Here is a 25,706-nt window from a genome sequence, read left to right as displayed (position 1 = left end):
TATATGTAATGGAGTTTTACTCCATGTGTTTCTTTTTCTGGCCGTATTATTTATTTATTTATTTTTGAGGGGCGATTGTTTTTTTTTTTTTTTTTTTTTTTGACCGCTTAAGTTTAATTTAATTTTCATAGTCTAGTGGTGCCTTGGGCTACATGTGGTCTGTCATTCGTGCGTTGCAAGGGGAATCGCCTGCTTGCGAGGACAATTTTGCTGAGTCGCGTTATGAGCGCAATCAGCGGTGTATTCTGATGCACGAGATGAAGCGGTATCCGCGGTCCTTAGATCCAGAAATATTTACCAGGCCTTTTGGAGAGCTGGAATATGAGAAGGTGCGTGCATGGATGCTGGACGACCGTGTCGGTAGGCGTCGACAAGCCGTGGATCATCTCCTTGAACTGTACGTGTTGCAGCGCGAGAATGTGATTCGTAGTCTTCGATATGGATTTCTTGATGTTTTACTTTCTACTCTTCATAACGATGAGTCTGAGGAAATGCGGTGCAAATCGGCAGAGGCTCTTGCGTTTTTGCTGCGGGAGACAAAGGGACTAGACATGCTTCTTGCGATGGACGATGAGGGGGGCACGGTTGGCAAACTGCTAAAAGCATTAGATGATCCTTCAAAGGAGGTCGTAATACTTGTACTGCGTGTGACAATTGCGTGTCGGGCGGCGTATAATGCATACGAGGCAACAGTGCGTCTTGTCAAGTATGGCTTTATTGAGCGTTGCATTGCGTTGCTGCGTCACGAAGAGGTGAGAGTGAGTGCAACGGCCTGCTCAGCTCTCGCAACCATTTTTTCCGTCAAGGAGGCCTTTATTCGGTTCATACGATCAGGCGGAATGGCGGAAGTGACCGAGGCCTTGAAGCGAAATGGAGTGTTTGTCGCCTCAGAGGCGGCTGAGGTGGTGACTCAAGCAGCCGTTTACCGTTTGGGCAAAAAGGCTGCTGTGAACCACTGCACTCTGGTGGCTTTGCGGCCTTACATGACGCACGACAATCTGCGGGTGCGGACAGCTGTCACAGGGGCGGTGGCACAACTCACCATTTACGAACCCGGGAAACAACAGGCGGTGGACGAAAATATTGCCCCTATTCTTCTGGAACTTCTCATGCATGAAGAGGAGCGTGATGTCTTGGTTAATGTGCTGAAGACTTTTGTGAACGTTGCTGAACATCCAGCGGGGAGGCGACAGCTTTTGGGTGCGAAGGATCGACTGCAGTTTATTGCCCGAGAGGCGGATGATTATCAACCACTCAACCTATCTGTTGCGGAGGCCCTCAGCCAACTCGAAAGAAAATGTTAGTTGAATGGCTCTGCTTTTTCTCTTTTTATTCTTCTCCCTTTGTGTGTGAGTGAGCGTGCCTTTGCGAATGCCCATGCGTATTTTTTTGTAGATGTTTATTTATTATGCGGAGTTTGCAGGTACAGATGTAAAGTGGTGGTGGGGCATGTGGTGTGATGGGTTTCACGCGAGTGATGTTTATATATTTATTGATATATGTTTCTGAGTGTATGTTTGGTATTATTTGACCGCTGTCTGATTTCCTGGGTTGGGATTATTATTATTATTATTCCTGTTGACCTTTATAAATGAAAGCGTAGATATATGTGTATATACAGATGGTTGGTGCCATGAAAAAACAAACGCCGTCCCCTGGGAGGCGCAAGCGTTCCGTCAGAACAGACACGCCAAACGATTTTCCCAGGAAGGAAGTTATAAGACAGAACTACATGTGTCTTGGGCTTGAAATTGCGAAATGTATTGATATTCTTGTCACTGCTTCACCGCTCCCCATCATTACACTCTACACGGCAGCCGTTCCACTTTCTCTCTGGTCGTTGGCTTTGGCTCAAGCACTTTATTTCTTTCCACAGTTGTGGAGCACAGTCATTTGCGAGCGCTTTGCTCGGCGTTTTAATGGAATTACAACATATACGGCAACACTAATTGCCACAGCAATAAGCAGTTTTATCACGGCAAACGCACTTCGTACACATTCTTTATTTTTGTATCTTCTTGCACGTTTTGTTAGCGGTTTGTTTCGTCACGCCTTATCTTTTAGTGCTCTTGCTGCTCGTGAACTCTCAGACGCATCAAAGGGATACGACACACAAAAAATCTCCATCTTCAGTCTTATGGCTGCCATGCTTTTTGGTGGGGTACTTGGTGAGTACGCTACAGACGTGGCAGCTGCAATTGAAATGTTGGCTACCATGGAATTTGCAACTGCCGTAACGCTCATGCTCCTCTCTTTTACATGTACACATGGGACAAGGACAGCTCCCGGAGCTACTTCAGTGGAAGAGTACAAAAACTGGCTGCTGAGGCAGCCCTACAGCTGTATTTCATTTTTTGTTCCTACCGCTCTTTGTGTGTCTTGTGCATCCATGAGCCAATGTATGTATCCTTTCATTGACCGTCAGGTGTTTCAGCTGCACTATGTTTTTATTGGACTTCACATGGCAGTTGTTATTGCCATTGAGGCGATTATTGCTCCTGTTTTAATAAAAAGATGTGGTGAGATGAATCAGTGGATGATTCATACTTGTGCCGCATTTCTTCTTTTTGGCTCATGGCTCAGTCCATGGGTAAGTGAAAACGGCCTTTTATTGTACCTGGGCGCAACAATGCTGTTTACGGATCTTCCCGCCGCCATGTTAGGAGTGGTGTTTTCTTCTGTAGCTGAGAATGGTTTCAAAACATCTGACAGGGTTTTTTCAAGCAACCTACATCGCCATGTAAAGCAGTTTTGCAAGCAATGGTCTCCTATCCTTCTTATATTCGTTCACAGTATGTTAATTGATCGTCAAGACGCAACTCGTGTCGTGTTGATGCCTTTTTCAGTTGGATTGGTGACAATTATTTTGACACATCAAATCAAAAGAGCATTGGCCGCTATCTTTGTTTCTGGTTGGGCCATTGCGACCTTCTCTTCTTTGGGCGACGAAGGCATTTGGGTGACGTTGATTTCAACTATTGGCTTAATGATGGTTGGGCGCTCCACGGGTGAAACGTGAGGACCTGCGGCAACAGCACACTCTAAAGTCTATTCTGATTGGGGCGTGAGCATTAGGGTTTTCCATTTGTTTTCCTTTTTTTTTTTTTTGTATGTCCCCCTTTTGTTTCTACCCACTCTGAATCTTTGTAACGGCAACAAAAACAAAAATCGATTATTTTCATGTCGTTATGCATTGTTTTAAATTCTTGCTTCCTGATCCTTTTTTTTTTTTTTTTTTGATTGCATTCACTCACCCCCTCATTTGTATCTTAGTTAATAAAAAAAGGAGAAGTCGATTGATTGTTTTTGTCGTCGGCCACATTTGGAATTGTTTTCTCGTGCGCATGGCGAACGAAAAGAAGTCTCCCGCTCCCATTGATGTGGATCTTGCGGATCTGCAGGCGGAGGCACTAAGTCGCTTCAATCCGCTTGTTTTTACCTTTTCTGTGCAGACCGGAAATACTGTGTGTCTTCCAAAGGTTGTTGAAGCCATGACGCGCGACCCTGCGTTCGCGAAGGGCTTTTACGTGCTAGAAAAAAGGCGCAGCACCTCCATATCACAGGCGACGCGAGGAAAACCGGGTGACCGGAGAAGCAAACAGGCCGACAACACAAAAAGCACCGCGACGCAGTTTTATGAGGATTACGTGCGCATAGCGGTGGATCGTGAAATAAAGCGGCGCGAAGAGGAGCGGGCGCGTGATGAGGAGTACGCAGCGCTTTTGGCTCTCTATTTGGAGGAGGGACTTACAGAGGCCGAGGCGGCGGAGGCGGCAAGGAAGGAGATGGAGGAAGCCGCTATTGAGGGCACCTCAAGTGAAGAGGGTGACGTCCGCGAACGACTTTATGTTTTTCTTTCGACTTACCCGACTAATATGGAGGAGGTGACGGAGTTGCACAACTGTGGTCTTTCCCTTCATGCAGTAGTTTCTTTGTCGAGCCGCGTGGCACTCAGCGGGTCTGTGGCCGCCGAGAAACCACCGCAGGCTTCAGATTCATCCAAGGGGAAGGGGAAGGGGAGGGAGAAGAGGGAAACAAGGAAGTCCGAGCTGAAGGACAGGAGCGGGCAGAATGACGACAAAAACCGATTGACACTGGCCACTGAGTTACAACAGTACTTGGAGGGGACGAAGAATCCACTGCATTATTTAAAGAACATTTATATTCATTCATATGATGTTCCAACAGATGCGATACCGAATGCCTCTATTAACAACACGACCGCAGCAAATGCAACTCCCAACATTCTGGGTGATACGGCACCACTCGCAGTTTATCGTTTGAGGGGCACAGAAGGGAATGTTTTCAGTGCGATAGTGGATGCTGTTGTCATGCTTGAGGAAAGGTATATTGGCTTTTGCGAGTGGAAAGAGAGGCGGGTGAGGGTGGACATTCCTTCATATGTTCCACTGCGCTACCCTCAGGCGGTGGCACCGTCATCGGCAACAGTGGAGGAAAAGGGGAAGAAAAGACATGTTGCTAGCAGGAAGAAGAGTGCTGTTTCCACGGTGGTGGTGCCCTTCAGCAATGCTGAAACCATCCCTGTCTTTGATGCCCAGCCTAAGAATATGAAGGGTGTTGTTGCTCACCGCTCCGTGTATGATACGATCCTTTCCCTTAGGAAGCAGGCTTACTTCGATAGGCAGACCTTTTGCACTGCATGCGTCTTGCAAGTGGCAGCAACGCTTTCCATGCCAAATCCTGAACTCTTGGATCCGTTTCTACCACTTTCGAAACGCGAAGAACAGCAGATGTTGAATGATAAAAAGGAATCTTCTTTATTTGTAAACTATGTATTTGATATTGCCATGCTGGGTGTGGATAACGCACACCAACAGCTTCTATTATGCAATAAAGAAAAGGGATCTACCGAGCCCTTTTCTCCAGAGGAAGAGTCCTTAAAGAAAACGGTGCCGAGTTCAATATTATCGTCGCAGCCAAGAAAACTCAATGACGTCTTATCTTCAAGGGACGATGGTAATGTCGATAATGTGACACTGGACATTAGAGATGCTTCTGTTTCTCTTCTTTTCCAGTCGTTTGGCATTGAGGTGGAAGAAACAAAGAAAGCCATTGAAGAGGTGACATCTATTGGTTTTATTTATTCTGGGAGACATGGGGCGATTGCTCATGCATTGAGAAAAAATAAACTAGATAGTTGGCGAAGTGTACATATGAATGCTGACGGGTGCGGATTGGAGGTACTCTATCGTGGAGATGGGGCGTCTCGTACAGAAAGCTCTGTATACACCTTCTGTGGATCTGCAACCTTTGCGGATTATGTGAACTGGCAAAATTACTGCGTTAATGAAGGGCTGTATTATAATCCACCCCCACCAGACAGTGATGAGGAAGAACCAAGTGGGGCAGACGAAGAGGAAGAGGAAGAGGAAGAAGAAATGTACGATGTTGGTGAGGATGGGAGTGAAGGAAAAACAGTGAAGGTAAAGTCTTCCCGACGGAAGAAAGTTCAGGAGTCCCCACCGGTAGACGTACTACAGGTGGCCGACGCGGCTCTGCGACGCCGTCGTACGTATGAGGATGTCTTGAGGCGGCTTTTTCAGAAGGAGGACGTGGTGCAAGAGGCGATATTATCAGGAACTGGAGCGCACTGCATCGCAGAGGAAACGCAGTGGATGTTCACGGATGACGGCTCTACCATTGAGGTTCGGCGTGTTGTGGGAAACACACCTCAAGTGCACTGCGTTGTGACTGATCCTGTTGACTTGGCCTTTGGTTTTTTGACGATGGCGGAACTCCCCACGGAAGAAATTCCGTTGGTGATTACAAGTTCTATACGCTGTTTTCTTACCATCGATGATGTTGTGCAATTTTTTTTTGAGGTTGTCGCTGACAACACCCGTGCAGTGGAGCAGGTGGCATACATGAAAGCGCTTGAATCTGCTAAGCTCGAGGCAAAGGCCCAATATGAGGCTCTTGAACAAACGAAAACTTCGAGGAGTTCCAAAGAAAAGGTCCCGCTTCCGTCACTCGCCACATTGGAGGAGGCGCTCATCTCGCAGATTGCTGTTCCCAAGGAGCGGGAACAGAGAAAGCCGATGACGAATGCGAGGGCCTTATTCCACGATGGGACAGCCGCCGCCTTTTCTGCTGCAGAAAAGTGTTTGCATTTTTCCACCGTCCAAAATCTACACCATTCCTCTTTGATCGATATTTTTGTTGATGTTTGTGTGGGTGATAAGGTAAGAAGCATTCGAGTTTCCCATATTCATGCAATCACTGTGTATGCAGACGGATGCGTTATGTTAAATGCTCAAGAGATTGAGGGGTACCTTGTTTCTATTGACTTATTCGGAAACTATTTGACAATTAACAAGGAGGGTGCCATGTTGTATGTGACGGCGGCGGGGAAACGTTCGATAATCAGGGCAGATGGCCAGAAATTGTCTTTAGAACCGCTTATGGTTGTAACAACAGGGGAGAGGCGTACAGATACAAACGTGCTTTTGCGACAAGACGGGGTGCAGGTTCTGTTGGGCTCTGGGGGTCAGCTCGAAAAGGTCATATACGGCACAGGATGTTTTTCTGCGAGTTCAGATGGCGGTGGGTATACATGGCACTTTATGGGGTTTCCGGAGATTAGAGTCCACCGTGGAGACGGTCGATTGGGTTTCACTGTGGATCGCATGGAAACAATTATGGATGTCAGAGAGCAAACCCTTCAATTGATTCATCATCGAAGTGGTGGTGAGGCAATTCTCGACTTGAAAACTCATCGACTACACGTGCGTCCCATACCTAATGGGAATTGTTTCACCATGGACTGTGCTTTTGGCGGCCTTGTGGCGTCATCTGAGGTCGCGGATTATTGTGTCTCTCCATTTGGGCGATGCGGAGATGTCAGAGAGAATGTGTTCAGGGAGGCAGAGGTTGTCAGTAGGGAGTTTTTAGAGCGATACGAGGAAACGGGCGGGAACTTTGAGGAGACGGCACTCCAGAGGAATTTTAACACATTTGATTTTCCTCTCAGGGTTAGGAATTCCACGTGCCGACAAAAGTTTGAGCTCCCAACTTCGACATTATCCAGTTACATGCGGTATGCGGAACGGAGTATTGATAGGGTTTTGTCTTTTGGTGTTCAACAGAGCAAGGATCTTATTCGGGTATTGGTAAGAATGAATAATTGCGACGATGATGACGGAGTTTTGATCTTTATGAATTCATGGCTTTCAAGCGTCCTGCTGCAGCGTCTGAAGAGTGAAATCGACCCAACTTTCTCGCGCTTCTTTTCAGGTGTCTCCTTTTCTGGGGGGGATGTTCAGGAACAAATCCTCTTTCTTCAGCCACCCTATGAGTCGGCAGGTGAGGAGCAAAAATCTGTCGTTCCGATGGCAAGTTCGGTTGAGCAGTTTTTGCTGATGTCTCACTGGCCGAACGCAATTCAAGCTCCACGGGATAATAAAGTGACTGCCGTGCACGTTCTCTCCACAAGAAAAGGAACAGCTTTGATGACAGATAACTTGGCTGAGCTACTGTGCTCCAGTCGTCTTTCCTTGTCAGAAGCCGAAGTATGGTCGAAGGCAATGCATACACTACCCCTCGTGGAAAAGGCGGAAGTGGCAGGGAAGAATCCTGTGGATGGGACACAGCGTTGTCAGCCAATTCGTGATTACACTGTGTCTGGGTCAAGAGTCACTCGTGCCGTTTTTCTGCCGCATAAAAAAACACGTCTTGCACGAGATGGAAAGTATAATTATTGGCGCTCTACAGGAATTATCGTTGCTGCGGAGCTCGAGGAGGCTACATTGAATGAAAAAAATGGCAGTACAGCTGCGGATATTTCTTTATTTGAGGGGAGTCATGAGTGTTCCGCTGTCGCAGCATCTCATGCTTCTGCCGATACACCGGAGATAATTAAAAGGAAGGGCGATTTTGTTCCTTTCATGCATTTGATGGTGGAGAGAGGGATGCCGCCGCAGGAACACCGCCTCGTTCCGACGCTGTCAGTAATGCCCTCAGTGCTTTCATTTGGGCGCGTAATACGTGGCAATCGCTATGCTCTTCCCGTCGTTTTTACCAATACCTCGACTGTCCCCTGCCGCTACCGCGTCACACTTCCTACGGAGTGCAAAGACATTCTTCGTGTTCATTACCCGCGACATTTCTTGGCACCGGGTCTCACCGTCATGGCACAAGTAGAAATTTCAGGTACACAACCGCTGGGTGCAATGTCGTTTTCACTCAATGTTACACACGAGGGAGGGCTTATCCCCGTAAAGGTGGAGATTGAGACGGTAGAAGAAGAGGAAGCTTTGTTATCTTTTTCGTACAATTCGACGGCAGTGGTTTTGGGCCCCGCATTGATTAATTCATTTGTTCCCGGAACCACAAGACGCCCCCCACCTCATTTACTTCAAAGAGCGGCAGCGAAGGAGGGCGCTGCTGAAGTTTTAGAGCCAATGTAATTCTATTTGATGTTTTATATATTGTCTGCAGATATCATGGGAGCAGACTGTTTGATGTTACAGTTTTTCCTCTTTATTGATTTTTTTGACTTTTTTGTTTTTCTTCCCTCTTGTCTTTCTCTTTGCATGCACGCATATTGTCCGTTTTTTCTTTTTTCTTTTTTTACAATTATTGATGGTACTTCTTTTTCTTCTTTTCTCAAGTTTTAGTTGTTGCTTTAAAAAAAAAAAAACATATTTAGACAGCAGTTGAATTTTATTGATATTTACCGCTTTTTCCCCTCATTTGTAGGCATTGGACTCCACCAGGCGCTAAAATGGGACTTTTCTTCATTGAGTGGACAGCTGAGCGTCGCTGGTTTCTTCAGTTTTTTGTCAGTATTTTGATTTGTCTTAATAATGGTGCCTGCTTTTGTTTTGGTATATTCAGCCCATACATGAAGCAAAAGCCGTTTATGTATAGCCAGTCGGACATCAACTTGGTTTCAACTGTTGGTGTCATTTTAAGCTATTTTTCACTTCCAACAGGATTTCTGTATGACCACAAAGGTCCTAAGGTAATACTTTTTATAGGGACTTTATTGGGTTTTTTGGGTTGGCTTGGGATGTTTCTCATGTTTGTAAATGTGGGTTCTCCCCTGCTTGGCACAAATGTTTTAGTAATGTGTCTATTTTATGGTGTTTTGCAATTTTCATCCAGTTTTTATGAAACTGGTTCAGTTTTAACAAACCTGGACGCATTCTCCTGTTATCAGGGACGCGTCATTGTCATTCAAAAAACCTTTATGGGCCTGGGAAGCTCTGTTATTGTGCAAATATATATTGCCTTTTTTGAGACCCACTTTGCAGGGATCGGACCTTTTTTATTATTTCTGCTTATTTATTCGTTGACTGTCGGTGTCCTTGGGACATTGATTGTTCGTCTGCCGTCCGAAAAAACGCAATGTTTGGGGCTTAACGTCCCAGATGAGGAGATGATTCAGAGTGGAGGAGGCGAATCTCGCCTATTTAGGCTCCCGTTCAACGTTGGAACTGGGATTCTTTTTACTTCAATAGCTTTTATCCTGCTTGTGACGCTGCTGGAGAATTTTTATTCGTTTTCTGATGCTGACCGCGAAGCTATTGGTATTGTGACGATTGTTCTATGCGTTTCTTTCTCTTTCATGATTTTGGTGACGCCTAGTTATTCCGTAAATCGTGGAGGATATGACACGCAGTCAACGGCGATAACAGCGAAAACAACAACAAAGGCGGAAGCAGCTGCGGCTACCACAAACACCGACGTTAATGCCGTCACAGGGGACACCGCCACTCCGACTTTTCCGCCGTCGCCACCGCCTCTTCGTTTTCCCCTTTCTTCCTTTCCAACTGAGGTGATTGGTAAACCTGCAAATGCGACGAATGAGATTTATGCAACACCGTGCAAAAAAGGAGGGAGGGAGAACGGTCTCTCGTTGCTATCTCGAGGTCCAAGGGGGTATTCTCATTTTCGCGAAGGCCTTTCCCCTCAAGATGTCGATTTGGATGTTCCAGATGCACCCGATTTGACTAACGGGAAGGAAATTGAGTTACCTTTAGAAAGGGAACGACATGTTTCACGGGGATGGAACTCCCGCTCGGGGGAAAATTTTGCTGCCGAATCGGAGGCCGCCCGACAGGAGGTGAAATTAAATTCAAAGTCTTTATGGTACAATTTGCGTCGAAGAGAGTTGTGGCTGATGTGGTATGTGTGTCTGGCATCATGGAGCTCGGCCACGTTGGTATCCACAAATAGCAGCCAGATATACGAATCAATGGATTTTTATGGGTACTCTCCCACGGTGAACGTCGTCCTTGTTTCCATCTACGGTGTTGCAAGTGCAATTGGGCGTGTGTTTATTGGGCTTGCGCATCCTATTCTTGTGCGCAAAAAGATTCCTGTTTCCTCATTTTTTTGTATTGCTCCGGTTTTAAATGTAATCGGGCTGCCATTGTTTCTAGCAATGAAAAGGGGTTCCTTATCGATTCCTTTTTTTATAGTTGGCCTCGCCACAGGTGTTTCATGGGGCAGCACCATTCTCATTATCAAGGGCCTCTTCGCTCCTAATAACTGTGGAAAACATTACAGTGCGTTGTACACGGCGGGAATTATTTCTCCATTGATATTTAACGTTGGTCTTTTTGGACCGATTTACGATTTTTACAGCAAACGGCAGGGCCTTTGGGAGACTCGTCAATGTGAAGGGCGTGTTTGTATTTGGATTCCTCTTGTTATATGCGCGATTGTAAACGCTATTGCTTTGCCCTTGTCCGTATATTTCGTCACTCGGATAGTAAAACGAGGAGGGTTACTTTAGCATTTGTAGGGTGGTATGAGTGTTGAAGCGGGGGTATTTTTAACCAGGGAATGTTTAATTTTTTAGGAGCTTGTGAAGAGAATGATCGCGGGAGAGCTGGCTAACTCAATTGATGTGCATGTACCCCGATAAAACGAATACATTTCCTTATGACGCTTTTCTACCGTATGAGTTTTGGGAAGGCCGTGACTTTATGGGGGAGAGCAGGGAACCGATAGCGGCCAGAGTATTTTGTTTTTATTTTACCATCCCACCTAGTCACTTGATCCCCACCTCGCGGCGGGGTCTTGTGGTTGGAAAGCCCCCAAAGTCTGTCAATTCGTAAGTAAGTAATAATTATTAAATAATTATATATATATCCAATCCGAATAGGGTGAGCGGGCCACAATTGAGGCTAACGGATGATACATGTATGTATGCATGTACAATTACTTATTGTTAAACTTTGAGGGTATAATGGATCCATTCTTATTCCATTCATTCCTTTCTTGTTTCAATTTTTTTTTTTTTTTTTTTTTTCTATGATTGAGAAACTCAGAATTTGGCCAGCGGCACAGAAGATTATTCCGTTTTTATTTATTTATTTTTGGGTTTTGTTTATCAAACATACGCTTAGGCAGTGTTTGAGGTTTGTGTTTATGATGACTGCGCACGAATCGAAGAATAGAACGCGAGGCGCTTAGCGTTACGGTGTATTATATGGGAGGAGGAGAAACTTGTTTTCATGTGCTCATCAATGAATTTGTGTCAATCCTGTCGATTTATTTTATATGATTTTATTCTTTTTTTTTTTGAATTTGTTTAACTTTGAGGAGGTGTGTTTTTGCCTACTAGGGCCATTAAGGGTGTTGCTGTTCTCTGCAGCTCTCGACGAAACATTTATATTTTGAGTGCTTTCAATTACCATTATTTTATTTCCTTTCCTTTGGCTTTATTATATTGGCACAGTTTCGATGCCCGATATCCCCATTGTTGTCTTGGGGGGTGGCGGTGTTGGAAAAAGTTGCCTGACTATTCAGTACATCCAGGGTCATTTTGTGGACAAGTATGACGCCACCATTGAGGATGTGTATCGCAAGCCTATCGATATTGACAACCAACCTGCAGTGCTAACAATAGTAGATACAGCAGGACAAGATGCCTTTGGTGCGATGCGTGACCAGTATTTGCGGAAGGGAGAGGGCTTTGTTTTGGTGTATAGCATCACCGACACGGAAAGTTTTCAGCAGCTGAAACGTATATATGCCCAGCTTTGCCGCGTAAAAGGGGACCAACCCGTTTTCTGCGTGGTGGTTGGGAACAAAATCGACGAGGTGAACTACCGAGTCGTAAGCACTGAGGACGGCAATCAGTTTGCAGCGCAGGTGCGATGCCCGTTTCTTGAGGTGACGGCCAAAAATCGAGGGATGGCAGAAAAAGTATTTGAAACACTAGTTCGTACCATTCGAAACGGGGGCACTGCATGCGAGCAGCGGGTTGCGAACGGTGTGGGGAAGCCCCCCTGCACCGATGCAAGAGGGAACGGGGCGACGACTCATCCAAACATGAAAGCGGCTCCGCAGGTTGTAGATCCTCCTGCTATTCCATCGCCTGCCTATCCAAAGAGGAAAAAAAGACGTTGCGTTTTATTGTGAGCGTTCGCTCTTTTTTTTTTTTTTTTTGTGGTGAATGAGAAAAAAAGAGATTTCTGCTTATTATTATTATTTATTTATTTGTTGGCGTCAGTCGGCTTTATGGCGATTTAAATTTTTGCTGAGGTCCCAAGGTATATTGTTTTTTTTTTTTGTTAGTGAGTGCTAGACTTGTATCGGAAGGGCAAAGACTCAGTGAAGAATAAAGAAGCTAAAGGGGAAGCCTGGCTAAAGGGTCAATGAGCTTGAAGAAAGTTTTAGAGCGGGAAGAGTGTTGTGTGTAAGTGGTGGAAGAGGAGAGGAGGCGGGTCAATGGGGAAAGTAAGTGAATGGAAATGAAGCAGTTGAATGGATGCATCTTTTGATCGGCTATTTTATGTGTAGTGAACAAGACGCACGATAGTGGAAGGCTCCGGCTTCAGGATCCACGTGCGTAACACTTGTTGCCTGAACAGTGCTGTCCAGAATTCTTGGACACACATGCCCGCACCATTGCCTGTGTCAAATGTGAGAAATAAGACACCTTACTAAGAAGGATTTTTTATCTCTCCTTGGATTGTACTCATTTCCGATTGATAGATTTTTGAGCACCGCTCTAAATCCCTGACATCGACAAAAATAAAATGGATGGATTTGTTTGTGCTTGTTGATTGCCTATTAAAGACGTTATTGCGCTGTCAGACCACCCGTTCTTCTCATGCACTTTGGTGGCGGTAAACGCCTAAAAAAAAAAAAAAAAGGCAACCCGAAGTAATTATTGAAAGGTTCAACTTGAAAGTTGGGAGGGGAGGGGAGGGGTTACAATGCGTGACTCGTCCGTTTTATCCTTGTGCCGACTTTCCTCCTTGTTTGTATTTTTGATGTTGGTGTGGTGTGCCTTTCATTATCCCATGGTGAGATTATTGTTGTTATTATAGACGGTATCAAATTTATTGCCATGACAAATAATGGCAATGATGTTGACGATATATTTTTTTTCCATTTTTTGTTTTTTCCGACAATGCCATTTATATCTCAAGGTTTCTAATGCACACCACTGAAGTCGAGTCTGTGCCGCGGAGGAATCCCTTCAAGAACCAATGGAGAACAAATCTTCCCTCGTTTCATGATTGTTTGGCGTCATTGGGTTCCCGGGAAAATTTTCGTAGCTTTGGTGAAGTGTTGGCCGCGGTCAGTCCGCCGCCACGGGAAATTTTTGGGTCACCATGTGCGCTCAATTCACCAAAGATGAATGCAAAGCTAGACTTTTCATTTTTTACTTTGGAGTTGTCAGATACCACATTGCCAGGAACTCCTCCCCATCCGGTGGAGCGGTATCAACAGAGCTGCGCTTCCTCAACAGAGCGAACACCGCGAATCAGTGATGAGGAAGAGCAGGGCGAGGGGATTTCTTTAACACCCCGTCAACTCCCTCCATTATGCCCCAATGCCTCGCCCATTGCACATAGTCCTTCCGCCGTGGGGGGATCTTGTTCAGCCCCGAGAACAGAACCACAAGAAGTGTGGCTCACGCATTCTGTTGAGCGTGCGCATCCAGCATTACTGAAGGAGGGAGGGAATTTAGAAACTTTGCTTGTGATGGAAAATTCCCCTGCCTCAATTGACCATTGCGCTCGTTGTGGAGGAGTGACTCCCTTGATATCAGGTGGAGATTTTTTCTCAGGAAACGACAACGGAGTGGGCCAGTGGGGTTGTATCAATCAGCGTGTAAACAGTATTATCCCTCCCTTGTGTGAGTGGAGTGACGGGAAATGGCTCCGTGACCCTATAAACTGTTACGGCGATTTTGCATACCATCATCCTCTTATCTATCGAGTTTCTGCGGGTGCAGCAAGGGACGATGTAATAAGGGAGATGCGTTTCCTTTAAGGCACATGGTGCCTTTTCTTATTAAAGACATGTTTGCCATCAAGGGTGTCTTGCTTTAGAGGCTGCAGCACGCCTTCTGTGGTGCGGTAATACCGTCTTGTGAATTAGAAAAGATGCAATAGGAATCGTATGGAGCTGAAAGGTGTTTTACTACCTCTTTACTTCTTTTTATTTACTGACTTTCAGTGGTGATTTTTCCTTGTTGTCCTGATGCGCTTTTGGAGGAGCAAGAGGCGGTTTAAAATCCTTTTTTTGTGTTGTTTTGCAGTTCTTCCCCTCCCCCCCTTAAAAAAGATTCGCAGCATGAGCTCTTTGGTTACACAAATGCATGCCGGCCTTGAAAGGGCAGAGGCATTTTCTCAGCATCTGCAGCGTCTGGCGGAGGAACGGGTCTTTTTGGCATGGCGACTGCAGGAAGAGAAGAAATCGATTTATTCTGTAGATGATTTTATTTTGTCGTCTTTGTTGCCCCTAGTATATGATGTGGCGAGTGTAATTCTTGCTGTGGAGTCTCTGTTGGCTGCCGGCGTGGCGGGAGAGGCTGGCAATAGCGAGTTGAACCCCTTGGCTGAGAGTACTGCTCCTCATGCAGCGCCGTAGCTTCTTTTTTATCTCTTTTTTCCTTTTTTTTTTTCTCAACTGTTCTGCTTTTTTTTTCTTTTTCTAACTGCTTTTTTTTCTCCTTTCTTTTTTTCCTTGTGACACGCTTTCAACATTTTCACTTTCTTTTTTGTCTTTCAACAGGGTCAAACAATTCTATCTTTCATTTTTTTTTTTTTTTTAGCTTTTTCAAACATTCTGCGCCTCAAATGTGGGAAACTCGACTGATTTCGCCGCCGAGGCGGTCATTGAGTGCGCCCTGCGCGACAATTCGTCATGTATGCTCTTTTTCTGCCGATGAAGACGTCGAAAGGGAGTTGCGTGCGGAGGTGGTGGAGGCCGCCTCGTCTCTCTTCAACCCTCGCTTGCGCATAACAAGGGCGGCCTTCTTGTTTCCTTCTTTTACTGCGAGTGCCTCGTCTAGTGGCGAAACAACAAAGGGCACTGACGCATGGCAGGCTTTATTAAACTCACGCGTGTGTGGACGGAAAGAGGTTGTTGGCGAGCCGATTCTTTTTGACCGTCTTAGAACGGCCAATTCACAAATAAATCTTTTGAATAGCATGAACGGATACACACTTCAACGGTGCGCTGAGCTTGAGGAAGAGAACATATCACTTAGTCGTACATTGAAGCAACTCCTTGACGAGAATCGACAATTGAGTGAGCGACTTCAATCCTGTTTGAGGGAGCTTTACGACGAGAGAAAGCTGGTAGCAGTGCTGCAGAGCGAGTTGGAGGCATCCCAACACGAAAAAAGCGCTCGGGAAGTATCGAAATGATTTCAGGTCAAGAGGCCGCTGTAAGGTAGAACTTTATCCCTAAGCAAATGACTCAAAAATTTCAAACAAAAGGCGGATCAAAAAAGAAAAAAAAAAAAAAAAGGAAAGGATTATGTTTTTATTCACTGCTTTTTTTTTTCATTGTGTGTGTTTCTACTTGTTTTTAACTTTTTTTTTGCCTTCCTCTTTTTTTTTTTTTTTTTATAGCCATTGACTCTTTTCAGTTCGTTGTGTATGTGTATATATGTGTGTATGGGTCTTTTTTTTTTTTTTTGCTTTTCAAGTAGAAGTACTTTTTCGCCAATTTTTTTTTTTTTTTTTTTGTATCTCTTGGGGATAATTTCGCCGTGGGGGACGGAAGGAGCTGGGTTGTATAGACTTTGACTGTGGGGATAGAAAAAAAGAAACGAAGGAGGCTTGAACATCGCTTGACTCTGCGCGAAAAGACTACATTTATTATGAGGCGTGTGCCGTTCGCCGTTTGTTTGCCATCAGCCTGTGCAAGGCGTGCCATTATTTTTAGTACCCGCTACGATTGGCGCACCTCGGGCGTGCACGACATAGCTCCGAGAGATGAAGGGGATTTTGTGTATGAGGGGGCACAGCAGGTATTACCGGGTGCTCACCCTCTTCCATTGTACCACCCACATAACACCGTGACCCGACCTTTGATTTCACCTTATTTACCCTCACCCCAGCGCTCTCATCCGTACTTTACCGAACCTTTGCCCGAGTTACCGCACCTTAACACAACAAAACCGGTTGTCTACACATGCGGAACCATGAAGGAGCGGATTATCGTACCTGTTTTTAACTTGAATAATGAAGTAACACACACTCGAGAGCTTGACCCATTTGTTTTTGGCATGTACCCCGAAACAGAAGAACTTAGCAAAAACCTTACCTACTGGTTAGTACGATGCCAAAACTACGCTAGTAAGTGGGACTATGAAACACGCGAGATTTGGCGAAAGGCAAAAAAGAATTGGCCTAACACTGGGATGGGAATGCCGCGCGTAAGCAATCGGAAGAATCACCAGTATCTGTGGGGTGGGCGTACTAAGCCGTCCAAACCCTGGAATATGCTTATGCCTACCATGGACGTGAAGACATGGAGCAAAAGTAACCGTATGATGTTGACCCTCAAGATGCTACAAGGACGGTTGCAGGTTGTAGAGAGACTGACTTTATCGGAACCTACTCAGGAGTGTTACTTGGGTTTATGTCGCACAATGTCCTGGGATGTACGGCACACAGGAGGTGGAGTTCTATTCATGGATGGGGGCTCTCGTATTACTCCTAGCATTGAATTTGATCGTTCCTTTTTTTTTGGCAGTTTCTTTAACGGTAGAAACAAGGTGGTTCGACCCACTCTCTTGTGCGATGAACAGTATGACTACAACAAGACGGCTTCGAAGCAGCGAATGAAGGGCCCGAAAGGCCCTAAGAACCCCATTCCCATTAACCGTTTTAACGTTTTTGATGCAATGCAACACGAAAGGCTTGTTATCACCGAGGGTGCAATCATGCAATTAGAGGAGGAAATGTACGAGCACAAGCTCCATCTACTTCCTCCACACATTCGTAACCAACTTCCGGAGCGCGGGTATCTTGATAGCGAAACATTAGGCGATTGCCTTCCATCCTTAAGGACAATTCAGATGGAAGCAGCTGCTCGCACAGAGGAAATGGAAAGTGGTATGTATCAAAAATTTGTTGACAATCCTTACCAACTTTGGACGGATGAGGCAAACGCATCCTATTCTGTTGATGCTGCGGATGGAACAATTCAACAATTTATAGGTGGAAAGAAATCATCATGGTCTATGCTTTCTTAGTTTATTATTATTATTATTTGTTGTTGTTAGCTAATTTTTTTGTTCAACTACCATACGCTCATATATTTTTTGTCTATATATGTTTCCGTGTGTGTGTATAGGTCTTTCTGTGCGTTGCGTTCTTCACGCCAGATTGTGAGGTTTTTTTTTATATTCATTGTTTATTTTGTGTGCACACATGACGTGATTTTACCAGGGAAATGAAGCTAGCTTCCAAAGGGCCTATTTCGCGATGGTCGCTTCGAAATCCGATGACAGGAGCTTTTTTTTCACGGAATGACTGGCGGTCCGGTCGCGATCTTAGCCGTGAGGAGAGAGACTCGGGGTTGCTTCTTCGACTACGCGACGTTGGCGGTCGGTTGTCGGATGCCACGCTTCCTGTTGCGGTGGTCAAGGCACAGTCGACTGACTTTCAGGTGAATGAAATTGACGCAAATGGACGTGTTGCGGCACTGGAAAAGGCACCCAAAGGCAAGTGGCGAAAAATATCGCGCCAAAAAACGGTTCTCATTGAGGATAATGCGGAAATTTCATTTGGTGATCCGGCAAAGACGTTTAGTCCGCGGGTACAAAGTTATGGGGGATATGTGAGAATATTGGGCAAGCTTCCGCGGGATTTTCCCATCTTGCGATTCGTCGTCTACAGGGACTCTTATTCACTTCTTAGCGTTGAAAAACGCATGGGGTATGTTTTGTCGCTTCAACCGGGATCCACATTTTTGCGTGAGTCCTCCGGTGGTTCTTTTGGCTGCATTTCACAGTACGGTGTGTGCGTTGGGATGACAAGGGAATTTCTTCCACACGCTTCCCGTCACTTTAACTTACATCCTCTCATTTTTAATCCTCAAACTTACCACACGCAGGATGAATTTCAGGACTTATTGAGGAGGCCGGCTGGGCATTACTACCGTCTTGTTTTGCGGTGTGTGGATGGCGACCCCGACACCATAAATCGACGTCTAAAAATGTTAGTTGAGGGGGGATTTGTGAATTACTTTGGTATTGAAGCGTTCGGTGTCGGTTCGAACCGATTGTTTGAGGTTGCCTCTTTCGCAGCACACGGATATTTCCGACAAGCGATGGGTGCTCTTCTTCAATGCGTTGCAGAGTGTGATGGCGTTCATCACGATTACTACATTAAGTACCTTAACGCAGATCCAAGCACTGTACTCGGAGTTTCACAGTTGTGGGCTGATGCAGCGAAACATATGCGATCACAGAAATGGTTGGTTGACTTGTTGAAGGGCGTGGCAAAATACCACGAGGATGGGGAAAAGGAGGAACATCTCCGTATACTTTGGGATTCCCTCCCTATTCGGGATCGGATCCAAGGCAGTGCAGCGGAGTTTGTATGGAACGCTATGGCATCCCAAAGGCTGTTGTCAAAAGGCTTGGATGTAGTTGAAGGGGATGTGGTGCGGGTGCCAATCCCTGACAGTCATTTTGCCGTCGGCTCGTGTTCTTCATATCAGTATAAGCTGGTAACTGCGGAGGACACACGGCTGGATATTTACGCTATCACGGATGTTGTACTTCCTGTCCCGTACGGCAATGATGCTTTGAATAATTGCCTGTTTCCTCAAATTTCACCTCTGGATCGTGAGCTTTACGGGGAGTTTGCGGCAAAGCACGGCCTGTCCTTTTTGTTTGAGGAACCACTTGAGCCTTGCGCATTCCCTCGGGAGTATTATCGTCCACTTGTAGTGAGACCGGGAGATTTCCAAGCTTCCGTGATTAAAGACCCGAACTCTTTTACATGTTTAAAATCTGATCTTTCGATGATGCAAGAGCGAAAACCAATACATTCGAAGGACATGGACTACGTCTCAAGGGTGCGGGAACCCTGCGTTTACAATGTCTCGGAGCGTTTTGTGGAAAAAATGGGGCCCATTAAAAAGACCCATACAGGCTGTTATTCTGTTGTTTTGTTTTGTCGTCTTCCGGAGGGAACATCGCCGTTTGTAATGCTTAGGGAATCTTTTTCCCTCCGCTACGCAGCGTTTCATGACATGTATGGTGTTCTTTAGTTGTCGTGTGGCTCCTGCCGTTGGCAGCTTTTTTTGCCTGCCTTTTTATTTCAAATTGAGGGGGTTAAAGGATTCGAGGTATTGATGTCTTTTCCATCTTCTCATTGTTTTTAAAAGGTTTTTTTTTTTGGTGACATTATCATTAGATAGACACCCTTTCTTTTTTTTTTTTTTTTTTTTTTTTTTTTTTGAAACACGGTACTTGGGAGGAAGAAGAGGCGGAGAAGCACAACAACAACAAAAACGAAAGAAAAGCGATGTCATCTCGACGTGAGGAATCCACCACATCTTCATTCAGGGTTTTGCTCTCCGACTTGGATGTTGATCTGGAAACGGTTGGGGGTGTGACGTATCCTTACCACGTGCTTGGCCATAAGATGGTATTGAAACCCGTTGGACAACCAGAGCTTCTTCTACCCGGAGCTTATGGGGAGGTATACGTGGAACCCGGTACGAATTACTCGGTTCAGTCCATTCGCATTCCGCCATAGGACAACCACCTGTGTTTGAGTTCCTTTGTCAACTTGTGAATTGAAGTTTTCTTAGCCTTTTTTTTTTTTTTTCTCAGGCAATCCTTTTTGATGGTGGGGAGCGGAGGACGCTGGTGTGCTTCATGCATTTCCCTCTTTTCGACTCTTTTTTTTTGAATACTACGTTTTATTTTCTGTTGAGGATGAGGAATAAAGAGACATGCGTGTGTGTCAAGCCACCCATGACTACATAAATGGAGGTCGACATTATTTGCCCCTTTGCAGGGAGGACGTTTTATTTATTTTGGAGGAGCACCCCAGCGGTTGGTGGACAGCGCAGAATGTGAAGGGTGAGAAGGGAATTGTTCCATCAACATTTTTAAGGGAATTTGTTATTTGCCCTCCTTTTGAGGTGTTGCTCCGCGAGCATTCTCTTATTTTAACGGCAAAACGATTCTCTGTTGATTTTTCTTCACATGCGCCTGCTCCTTTAAACAAGGGAGAGGTTCTACTACAATGGGAAACTCCCTGTGAGAAGACTACTCTAGCGGAACTAGAACGCGGAATTGGAGATCTTCTTGTCCAGCGGGAAACTGTGCGACAAGTGCTGAGGGAAAGCCTAAAAGATTTAGATAGGAACACCAGGGAACCCTTTAAGGACGAGGGGAATTGCAAAAAGGACGCGGTATTTTTGGAAACAAAACTTGCTACGCTGAGGCAAAGGATGAATCTACTGGAAGCGCATGGAAAACAGTTGAAAAGTGCGTTGCGCTCCCTTCGGGACAACGTGTTGCTAACGAAATGCAGAGCCCCTGTTAAGCTCATTGGCCGTGTGAGGGAGTTTCTTGGGGAGGAAGCCGTGCCTACCAGTCGAATTCCACCGTATCTGAATTCTCTTCATGGCCAACTGGAGCGGTTGCATGGAGATGTGCGCGTGAGTGAGGAGAGGTTATTCTTGCTCAGCAAGAACATTCGTGAATTAGAGTGCTCATGTAAGGAGGCAAAGGAGCTTCTTTCTTATCGAATTAGTCTTCGGGATTCCAAGATCCGTGCATTTTTAAAATTTTGGTCTGAGAAGACAGAGGTGGCGAAAGAAAAATACTTGCAGAGGAAGTTGCAGTCTCTCCACTTGGAGTCTTTGCATCAGGAGGAGGAACTACGCTTGCGACAGCTGATGCAAAAGAGACGCGCAACATACATGGAGGCGGAGGATGAATGCCGGCACTGGAAGGAGAAAACCAAAAAAACTAAATTTTTTTTGGAAGAGAAGGTGACACTCGATCAACTAAATCAGGCAATTCAACAGGTGACTGAGGAAGAACGCGTCTGGCGGAAGAAGTTGCTATCCACACGTACAAACGCGCAGGAGCCGAACACAAGAGGGGAGGAGGAAGGAAAAGACTAAAGTGAATATTGTAAAGTTTATTGTGCCTGTGCATCTGCTCGGGATCTTTAATACGTGATTGGAGTAGGCTTGTTTTGAGGTAAATGAACGGCAATTTTTTTTTCTGGCTTTTTTTTGTTGACGATATATATATATATTTTTTCTCAATCTTTCGATGCACATAAAAACAAACAGGCAATAAAAATTAGGCATAGAAGCGGAAAAGAGTGAAGCGAAAAAGGAAAGGAAATAGGTGAAGCGGGAAAACAACAACAACAACAACAGATTTTGAGGAGGGTTTACAATGGGTCTTTGTACGAGTAAGTGTAACGTTGAGGATAAGATGTGCCGCTATGCTCCAGCCGCTAAAAGACTTGTAGATGATTTCTTTGCGCAGGATAACGAATTTTTGGGTGATGCAGGGGCATTTTTTGCATGCATGTGGGGAGCTTCACGTGATATCCTACTTTGCAGTGGGGATGAAGCAACTGCGTTCCTTCGTCGCGCGTGTTTTTCAAATCCAAAATCAGAAGAGGCACTAAATTTGTATCTTTCTTCGAGTAATTTTGGTCGCGCTTTGTGGGATTTGAATCGTGCAAAATTTATGATGATATGGATGAAGTACGACGCTGATAACAGTGGGGATATTAGTCTCCGTGAGTTGGGCAAACTTGTAAAGGGGTTGAATTTTCCTGCCGATCTTTCCAAGCAACTTATAGCTGCGGTAAAGGCTGCCGGTGGAATTGTAAATTACGCCTTTTTGGAGAAGGAATATTTTTTGCTCACGAGACTGAAAGAGCTTGAATACGTTTTTACAGGTGTTGCCGGCCCAGTTAGGGAGACTATAACAAGAGATGAGTTTAAGTCTTTTCTTAGGAATTATCAGGGGGAGGAATTGAATGGGGAGCGCGTAAAGGAGATTTTGGATTATGTATGTTGTATGAAAACCGGCGAAGTCTATTTCACCAATTTTCTTAAATTTTTGGAGGATAATCGTTTCTGTAGCATTGTGGATGAAGAAAAAGTCAGCAAGGTATACCAAGATATGAATCAGCCAATTTGTAATTATTTTATCAATTCCTCTCACAATACTTACTTGACCGGCGATCAATTGACCAGCAATTCATCGGCAGACATGTATCGAAAGGCTCTTTTGGATGGATGTCGTTGTGTGGAGTTGGATTGCTGGGATGGCTTTGCCGGTGAGCCGATTGTTTACCATGGTCACACACGGACATCGAAGATATCATTTCTTTCCTGCATCAAAGTGATCAAGGAGTATGCCTTTAAGGCTTCTGAGTATCCAGTTATTTTATCCATTGAGGTTCATACAAGTTCCGCTCAAGCCGATCGAATGGCAGAGATTATGTGTGATACATTTGGGGATATGCTTTTTCAAAGTCCGTGGGCTCCAGCTGAGCCCACGACATTTTTGTTTTCCCCAGAGAATCTTAAGAGAAAAATTCTTGTGAAGAGCAAACGAGTTGCGACATCGTCGGCCATCTCTGACGCGGAGATAACGGAAAATGAAGAAGAGGAGGAAAATGATGAGGAAGAGGAGACAGAGGGAGAGGAGAAGGAATTGACAACGTCGGGGCCAAATCCATTGTACAGACAGTTTAAAGAGGAGAAAAAGAAGGAGAAGAAAAAAAAGATAAAGGTTGCTTTGGAAAAATTATCACGCGTTGTTTCCATTGAGTCGGCCGGATTTAAAGGCACTTCTGATACGTCATATCTAGAAAAAAGACAACCGTACCAGTGTACTTCCTTTGTTGAATCCAAAGCGAAAAAAATTGCCGTGTCCAATGCGATGGAATTTAAATTAATTAACCAACACTGCCTTAGTCGCATATACCCTGCAGGATCCCGTGTTGGCAGCAGCAATTACAATCCCCAATTGTTTTGGAATTGCGGCTGTCAAATCGTGGCACTCAATTGGCAATCGACCCACACATATGCATGGAGGCTTAACAAGGGATTTTTCTCTGACAATGGAAATTGCGGTTATGTTTTGAAGCCTGAGAGCGTGCGATCAAGTGCTGCTTCGCGCAACGGCTCCCAGGTGCGATCACTGAATTTGGAGATTATTTCTGGATTTTGTCTCCCCAAGCCGAAACGTTCCAACAAGGGCGAAATTGTGGACCCTTTCATTACGTGTTTTATTGAGGGCCCAGACGGTAATAGTGACCGAAAGACATCGGGAACAATTCGCAACAATGGGTTCCACCCGGTATGGCGGGGCAAGGGCTTGGGCAGTGAGTTCTCGTGGGATGTGAAGGACTGGGATCTTTCAACACTTGTTGTGCAAGTTTATGACGAAGACAAAAAAACTCGCGACGACTTTCTAGCAGAGTGCATTTTACCGTTGCGTGTGTTAAAAGCTGGTATTCGACAAATTCCATTGCATGATATCAACGGGAATTCCATCTTTGGTTCATTTCTCACATGCTCCCTTACTTTTTCTTGACGTCATTTGCATGGAGCGTGAATATATATATATATATATATATATATATTTATTTATTTATTTGGGGAGGATATAGGGGACAGGAATTTTGGCTTGCCTTTCTTTCTTTCCCTTCTTTTACTTGTATTTTTTTATCTTTTTCCTTTTTTTCTTCTTTTTTATATATTCCCGAATGGGACGGGCTGGCTTTAGGAGTACATGATACTTAATAAAAAAACTTAATGAATCATCATATATCTTTGCATTTTGTTGGGTTTACGGTTTCTTGCGAAGCGTGGGTTTTCAAAGCCTGTCCGACCCAATCTAAATTTTTGAACCCCACGCGGGAGGCGCGAGAAGGGAGTTTTTAGCATGTTTAAGTTTCATCAGTACGTAATCATCAATAATGAGGCTTTATCGTGGACTTGTTGTGTTTGCTGGTTGCCTTACATGTGTGGTCATTAAGGCAATACAGCGAACCTTATCATGATGTTTTATCATTGGTGGTTTTTATTTTTATTTTTGCTTAGAACTTAAAATCAAGGTACAGAAAGTTTATTACCGGCATTTTATGCATTTCTACTTGCCTTGCTTTTGTTTGTAGTTCTTTGTGATTGCGTTATTTATTTATTTTTGTTTGCTGTTTGATGAGTGCTTTTTATCTTTGCGAATTTCTTTTTTTTTTTTTTTTTTTTGCTTTTTTTACCTGCACTAATAGTAGAGTTGTTTGAGCCATCCAGTTAATTCATTTTCCCGTCGACTTTTTGTAACATAACAAAAGGAGAGCAATAAAAAAGAAACCGGAAGAAAAAATGGCCTCCAAATACGCTCTGATCGCCTCTGCCTTCCTGGCTGTGGCAAATGCGGTGGCCGCTGAGGATAATCAGACATCAACCAAGAAAAAGGAAAAGGAGTTCCCTCTTGTCTGGGTATGCCTGGGGGTTACCATTGTGGGCATTGGCATCGCGTTGTACATTGCTTACCGCCGTCCCGATGAACTCCACCTCCCTGGCTCCACAGTAATGGTGAGCACAGAGATGGAGGAGGCGGGCGGAAATAACGAGCCCACCATGAGGACCAAACTGAACGACGACCTTGAGAAAGTCTAGGATGAGACACATGAAATATGGAGGAAAAGAACAATAAAAAAATACGGAAATTCAAATAAAAAGTGATTTAATCTTCTTCAATAGCAGCAGTTGTCTCAAAAAAGAAAAAATATTTTATTTATTTAATTTTATTTTTGACTACTTTTCTGTTTTTTTTTTTTTTTTTTTCTTTCCCAACCCCCCCCTTTCTGCCCCTTCTGCCCTTTTTTTTTTCGGGCAGAAACAAAACGAGAATGGCAAATAAAATTTGCCACACATTCCCCCACTACTAAATGCCCATTGGATAAAATAAATGGGCGCCATGTTGTAATTAATTTGTAGGAAATGATTGTCGGAGCAGTACTTTATATATATATATGTTTGTGTGTGTTTTTCCCAGAACTGCGTCCGATTTTCAGCTGAGTACAGCGTTAGGGGCTTTGTTAACTTTTTCTTCCAGACTCAAGCAAATGCACTCATAAAAAATATTTGCTCTGGATTAACTCAAAGCCCCCTCTTTTTAAAGACCCCAACTAAAAAAAAAGACGCCAATACGGAGTGGGTATCATGGTGTTATATATATGTTTATTTATTTGGGGGAATATTGAATTAAATGATATTGGCGACTGGAGAGCAATTGGCATACTTTATTTTTATCGTGCATATGTCTATTCTTTTGTTTGAAAATGCGTTACTTCCTCTTATTTTAATTTTATTTTAAATCTGGATGGGAGCGGGAATAGGAGTGAAGTATCAAAGGTTATTTTCCTTTTCGTACACAGTTCTTATTAATCAACAGATCGTTTGTT

The 25,706-nt window shown here is 44.6% G+C and overlaps 12 protein-coding genes across 12 annotated transcripts, besides 25 other annotated features; all 12 read left to right on the top strand.

The window, feature by feature from the left end:
• Positions 1-1,735: part of a sequence feature (areas merged during assembly that could not be assigned to a particular haplotype. This can correspond to areas where the two haplotypes were merged or to regions with more than two copies in the genome that were merged during assembly.) that runs on past the window's edge.
• Positions 45-66: a sequence feature (AT_rich).
• Positions 79-101: a microsatellite.
• On the top strand, positions 153-1,304 carry Tc00.1047053504149.70 (hypothetical protein, conserved; the record flags this gene model as incomplete). Its single annotated transcript, XM_813010.1, has 1 exon — positions 153-1,304. The coding sequence occupies one exon, from the start codon at positions 153-155 to the stop codon at positions 1,302-1,304; it is 1,152 nt and encodes a 383-aa protein (XP_818103.1).
• Tc00.1047053504149.80 (hypothetical protein, conserved) lies at positions 1,622-3,019 on the top strand (the record flags this gene model as incomplete). Its single annotated transcript, XM_813011.1, has 1 exon — positions 1,622-3,019. One exon carries the CDS (start codon positions 1,622-1,624, stop codon positions 3,017-3,019), a length of 1,398 nt encoding a protein of 465 aa, XP_818104.1.
• Positions 1,736-2,016: a sequence feature (areas merged during assembly that could not be assigned to a particular haplotype. This can correspond to areas where the two haplotypes were merged or to regions with more than two copies in the genome that were merged during assembly.).
• Positions 2,017-23,253: a sequence feature (areas merged during assembly that could not be assigned to a particular haplotype. This can correspond to areas where the two haplotypes were merged or to regions with more than two copies in the genome that were merged during assembly.).
• Positions 3,189-8,426, top strand: Tc00.1047053504149.90 (hypothetical protein, conserved; the record flags this gene model as incomplete). The annotated part of the gene is made up of 1 exon (XM_813012.1): positions 3,189-8,426. One exon carries the CDS (start codon positions 3,189-3,191, stop codon positions 8,424-8,426), a length of 5,238 nt encoding a protein of 1,745 aa, XP_818105.1.
• Positions 5,369-5,399: a microsatellite.
• On the top strand, positions 8,744-10,762 carry Tc00.1047053504149.100 (hypothetical protein, conserved; the record flags this gene model as incomplete). Its single annotated transcript, XM_813013.1, has 1 exon — positions 8,744-10,762. One exon carries the CDS (start codon positions 8,744-8,746, stop codon positions 10,760-10,762), a length of 2,019 nt encoding a protein of 672 aa, XP_818106.1.
• Positions 10,827-11,097: a mobile genetic element.
• Positions 11,093-11,121: a sequence feature (AT_rich).
• Positions 11,260-11,281: a microsatellite.
• On the top strand, positions 11,716-12,396 carry Tc00.1047053504149.110 (GTP-binding protein, putative; the record flags this gene model as incomplete). The annotated part of the gene is made up of 1 exon (XM_813014.1): positions 11,716-12,396. One exon carries the CDS (start codon positions 11,716-11,718, stop codon positions 12,394-12,396), a length of 681 nt encoding a protein of 226 aa, XP_818107.1.
• Positions 12,454-12,476: a sequence feature (AT_rich).
• On the top strand, positions 13,420-14,262 carry Tc00.1047053504149.117 (hypothetical protein, conserved; the record flags this gene model as incomplete). Its single annotated transcript, XM_813019.1, has 1 exon — positions 13,420-14,262. The coding sequence occupies one exon, from the start codon at positions 13,420-13,422 to the stop codon at positions 14,260-14,262; it is 843 nt and encodes a 280-aa protein (XP_818112.1).
• Positions 14,864-14,956: a sequence feature (T-rich).
• On the top strand, positions 15,072-15,644 carry Tc00.1047053504149.124 (hypothetical protein, conserved; the record flags this gene model as incomplete). The annotated part of the gene is made up of 1 exon (XM_813020.1): positions 15,072-15,644. The coding sequence occupies one exon, from the start codon at positions 15,072-15,074 to the stop codon at positions 15,642-15,644; it is 573 nt and encodes a 190-aa protein (XP_818113.1).
• Positions 15,724-15,751: a microsatellite.
• Positions 15,755-15,924: a sequence feature (T-rich).
• Positions 15,947-15,967: a sequence feature (AT_rich).
• On the top strand, positions 16,103-17,482 carry Tc00.1047053504149.130 (hypothetical protein, conserved; the record flags this gene model as incomplete). The annotated part of the gene is made up of 1 exon (XM_813015.1): positions 16,103-17,482. The coding sequence occupies one exon, from the start codon at positions 16,103-16,105 to the stop codon at positions 17,480-17,482; it is 1,380 nt and encodes a 459-aa protein (XP_818108.1).
• On the top strand, positions 17,683-19,509 carry Tc00.1047053504149.140 (hypothetical protein, conserved; the record flags this gene model as incomplete). Its single annotated transcript, XM_813016.1, has 1 exon — positions 17,683-19,509. One exon carries the CDS (start codon positions 17,683-17,685, stop codon positions 19,507-19,509), a length of 1,827 nt encoding a protein of 608 aa, XP_818109.1.
• Positions 19,666-19,699: a microsatellite.
• On the top strand, positions 20,200-21,384 carry Tc00.1047053504149.150 (hypothetical protein, conserved; the record flags this gene model as incomplete). Its single annotated transcript, XM_813017.1, has 1 exon — positions 20,200-21,384. The coding sequence occupies one exon, from the start codon at positions 20,200-20,202 to the stop codon at positions 21,382-21,384; it is 1,185 nt and encodes a 394-aa protein (XP_818110.1).
• On the top strand, positions 21,668-23,830 carry Tc00.1047053504149.160 (phosphoinositide-specific phospholipase C, putative; the record flags this gene model as incomplete). The annotated part of the gene is made up of 1 exon (XM_813018.1): positions 21,668-23,830. One exon carries the CDS (start codon positions 21,668-21,670, stop codon positions 23,828-23,830), a length of 2,163 nt encoding a protein of 720 aa, XP_818111.1.
• Positions 22,885-22,944: a sequence feature (GA-rich).
• Positions 22,985-23,023: a repeat region.
• Positions 23,254-23,258: a sequence feature (areas merged during assembly that could not be assigned to a particular haplotype. This can correspond to areas where the two haplotypes were merged or to regions with more than two copies in the genome that were merged during assembly.).
• Positions 23,259-25,706: part of a sequence feature (heterozygous, Esmeraldo-like haplotype) that runs on past the window's edge.
• Positions 23,852-23,891: a microsatellite.
• Positions 23,928-23,990: a sequence feature (CT-rich).
• Positions 24,481-24,513: a microsatellite.
• On the top strand, positions 24,622-24,918 carry Tc00.1047053504149.175 (hypothetical protein, conserved; the record flags this gene model as incomplete). Its single annotated transcript, XM_813022.1, has 1 exon — positions 24,622-24,918. The coding sequence occupies one exon, from the start codon at positions 24,622-24,624 to the stop codon at positions 24,916-24,918; it is 297 nt and encodes a 98-aa protein (XP_818115.1).
• Positions 25,023-25,054: a sequence feature (AT_rich).
• Positions 25,061-25,090: a microsatellite.
• Positions 25,599-25,620: a sequence feature (AT_rich).

This window comes from Trypanosoma cruzi, genomic scaffold (assembly GCF_000209065.1).
Source record: "Trypanosoma cruzi strain CL Brener 1047053516617 genomic scaffold, whole genome shotgun sequence".
NCBI lineage: Eukaryota > Euglenozoa > Kinetoplastea > Trypanosomatida > Trypanosomatidae > Trypanosoma > Trypanosoma cruzi.
The sequence above is the reverse complement of the archived record's forward strand: the minus strand, read 5'-3'. Positions and strand labels throughout refer to the sequence as shown.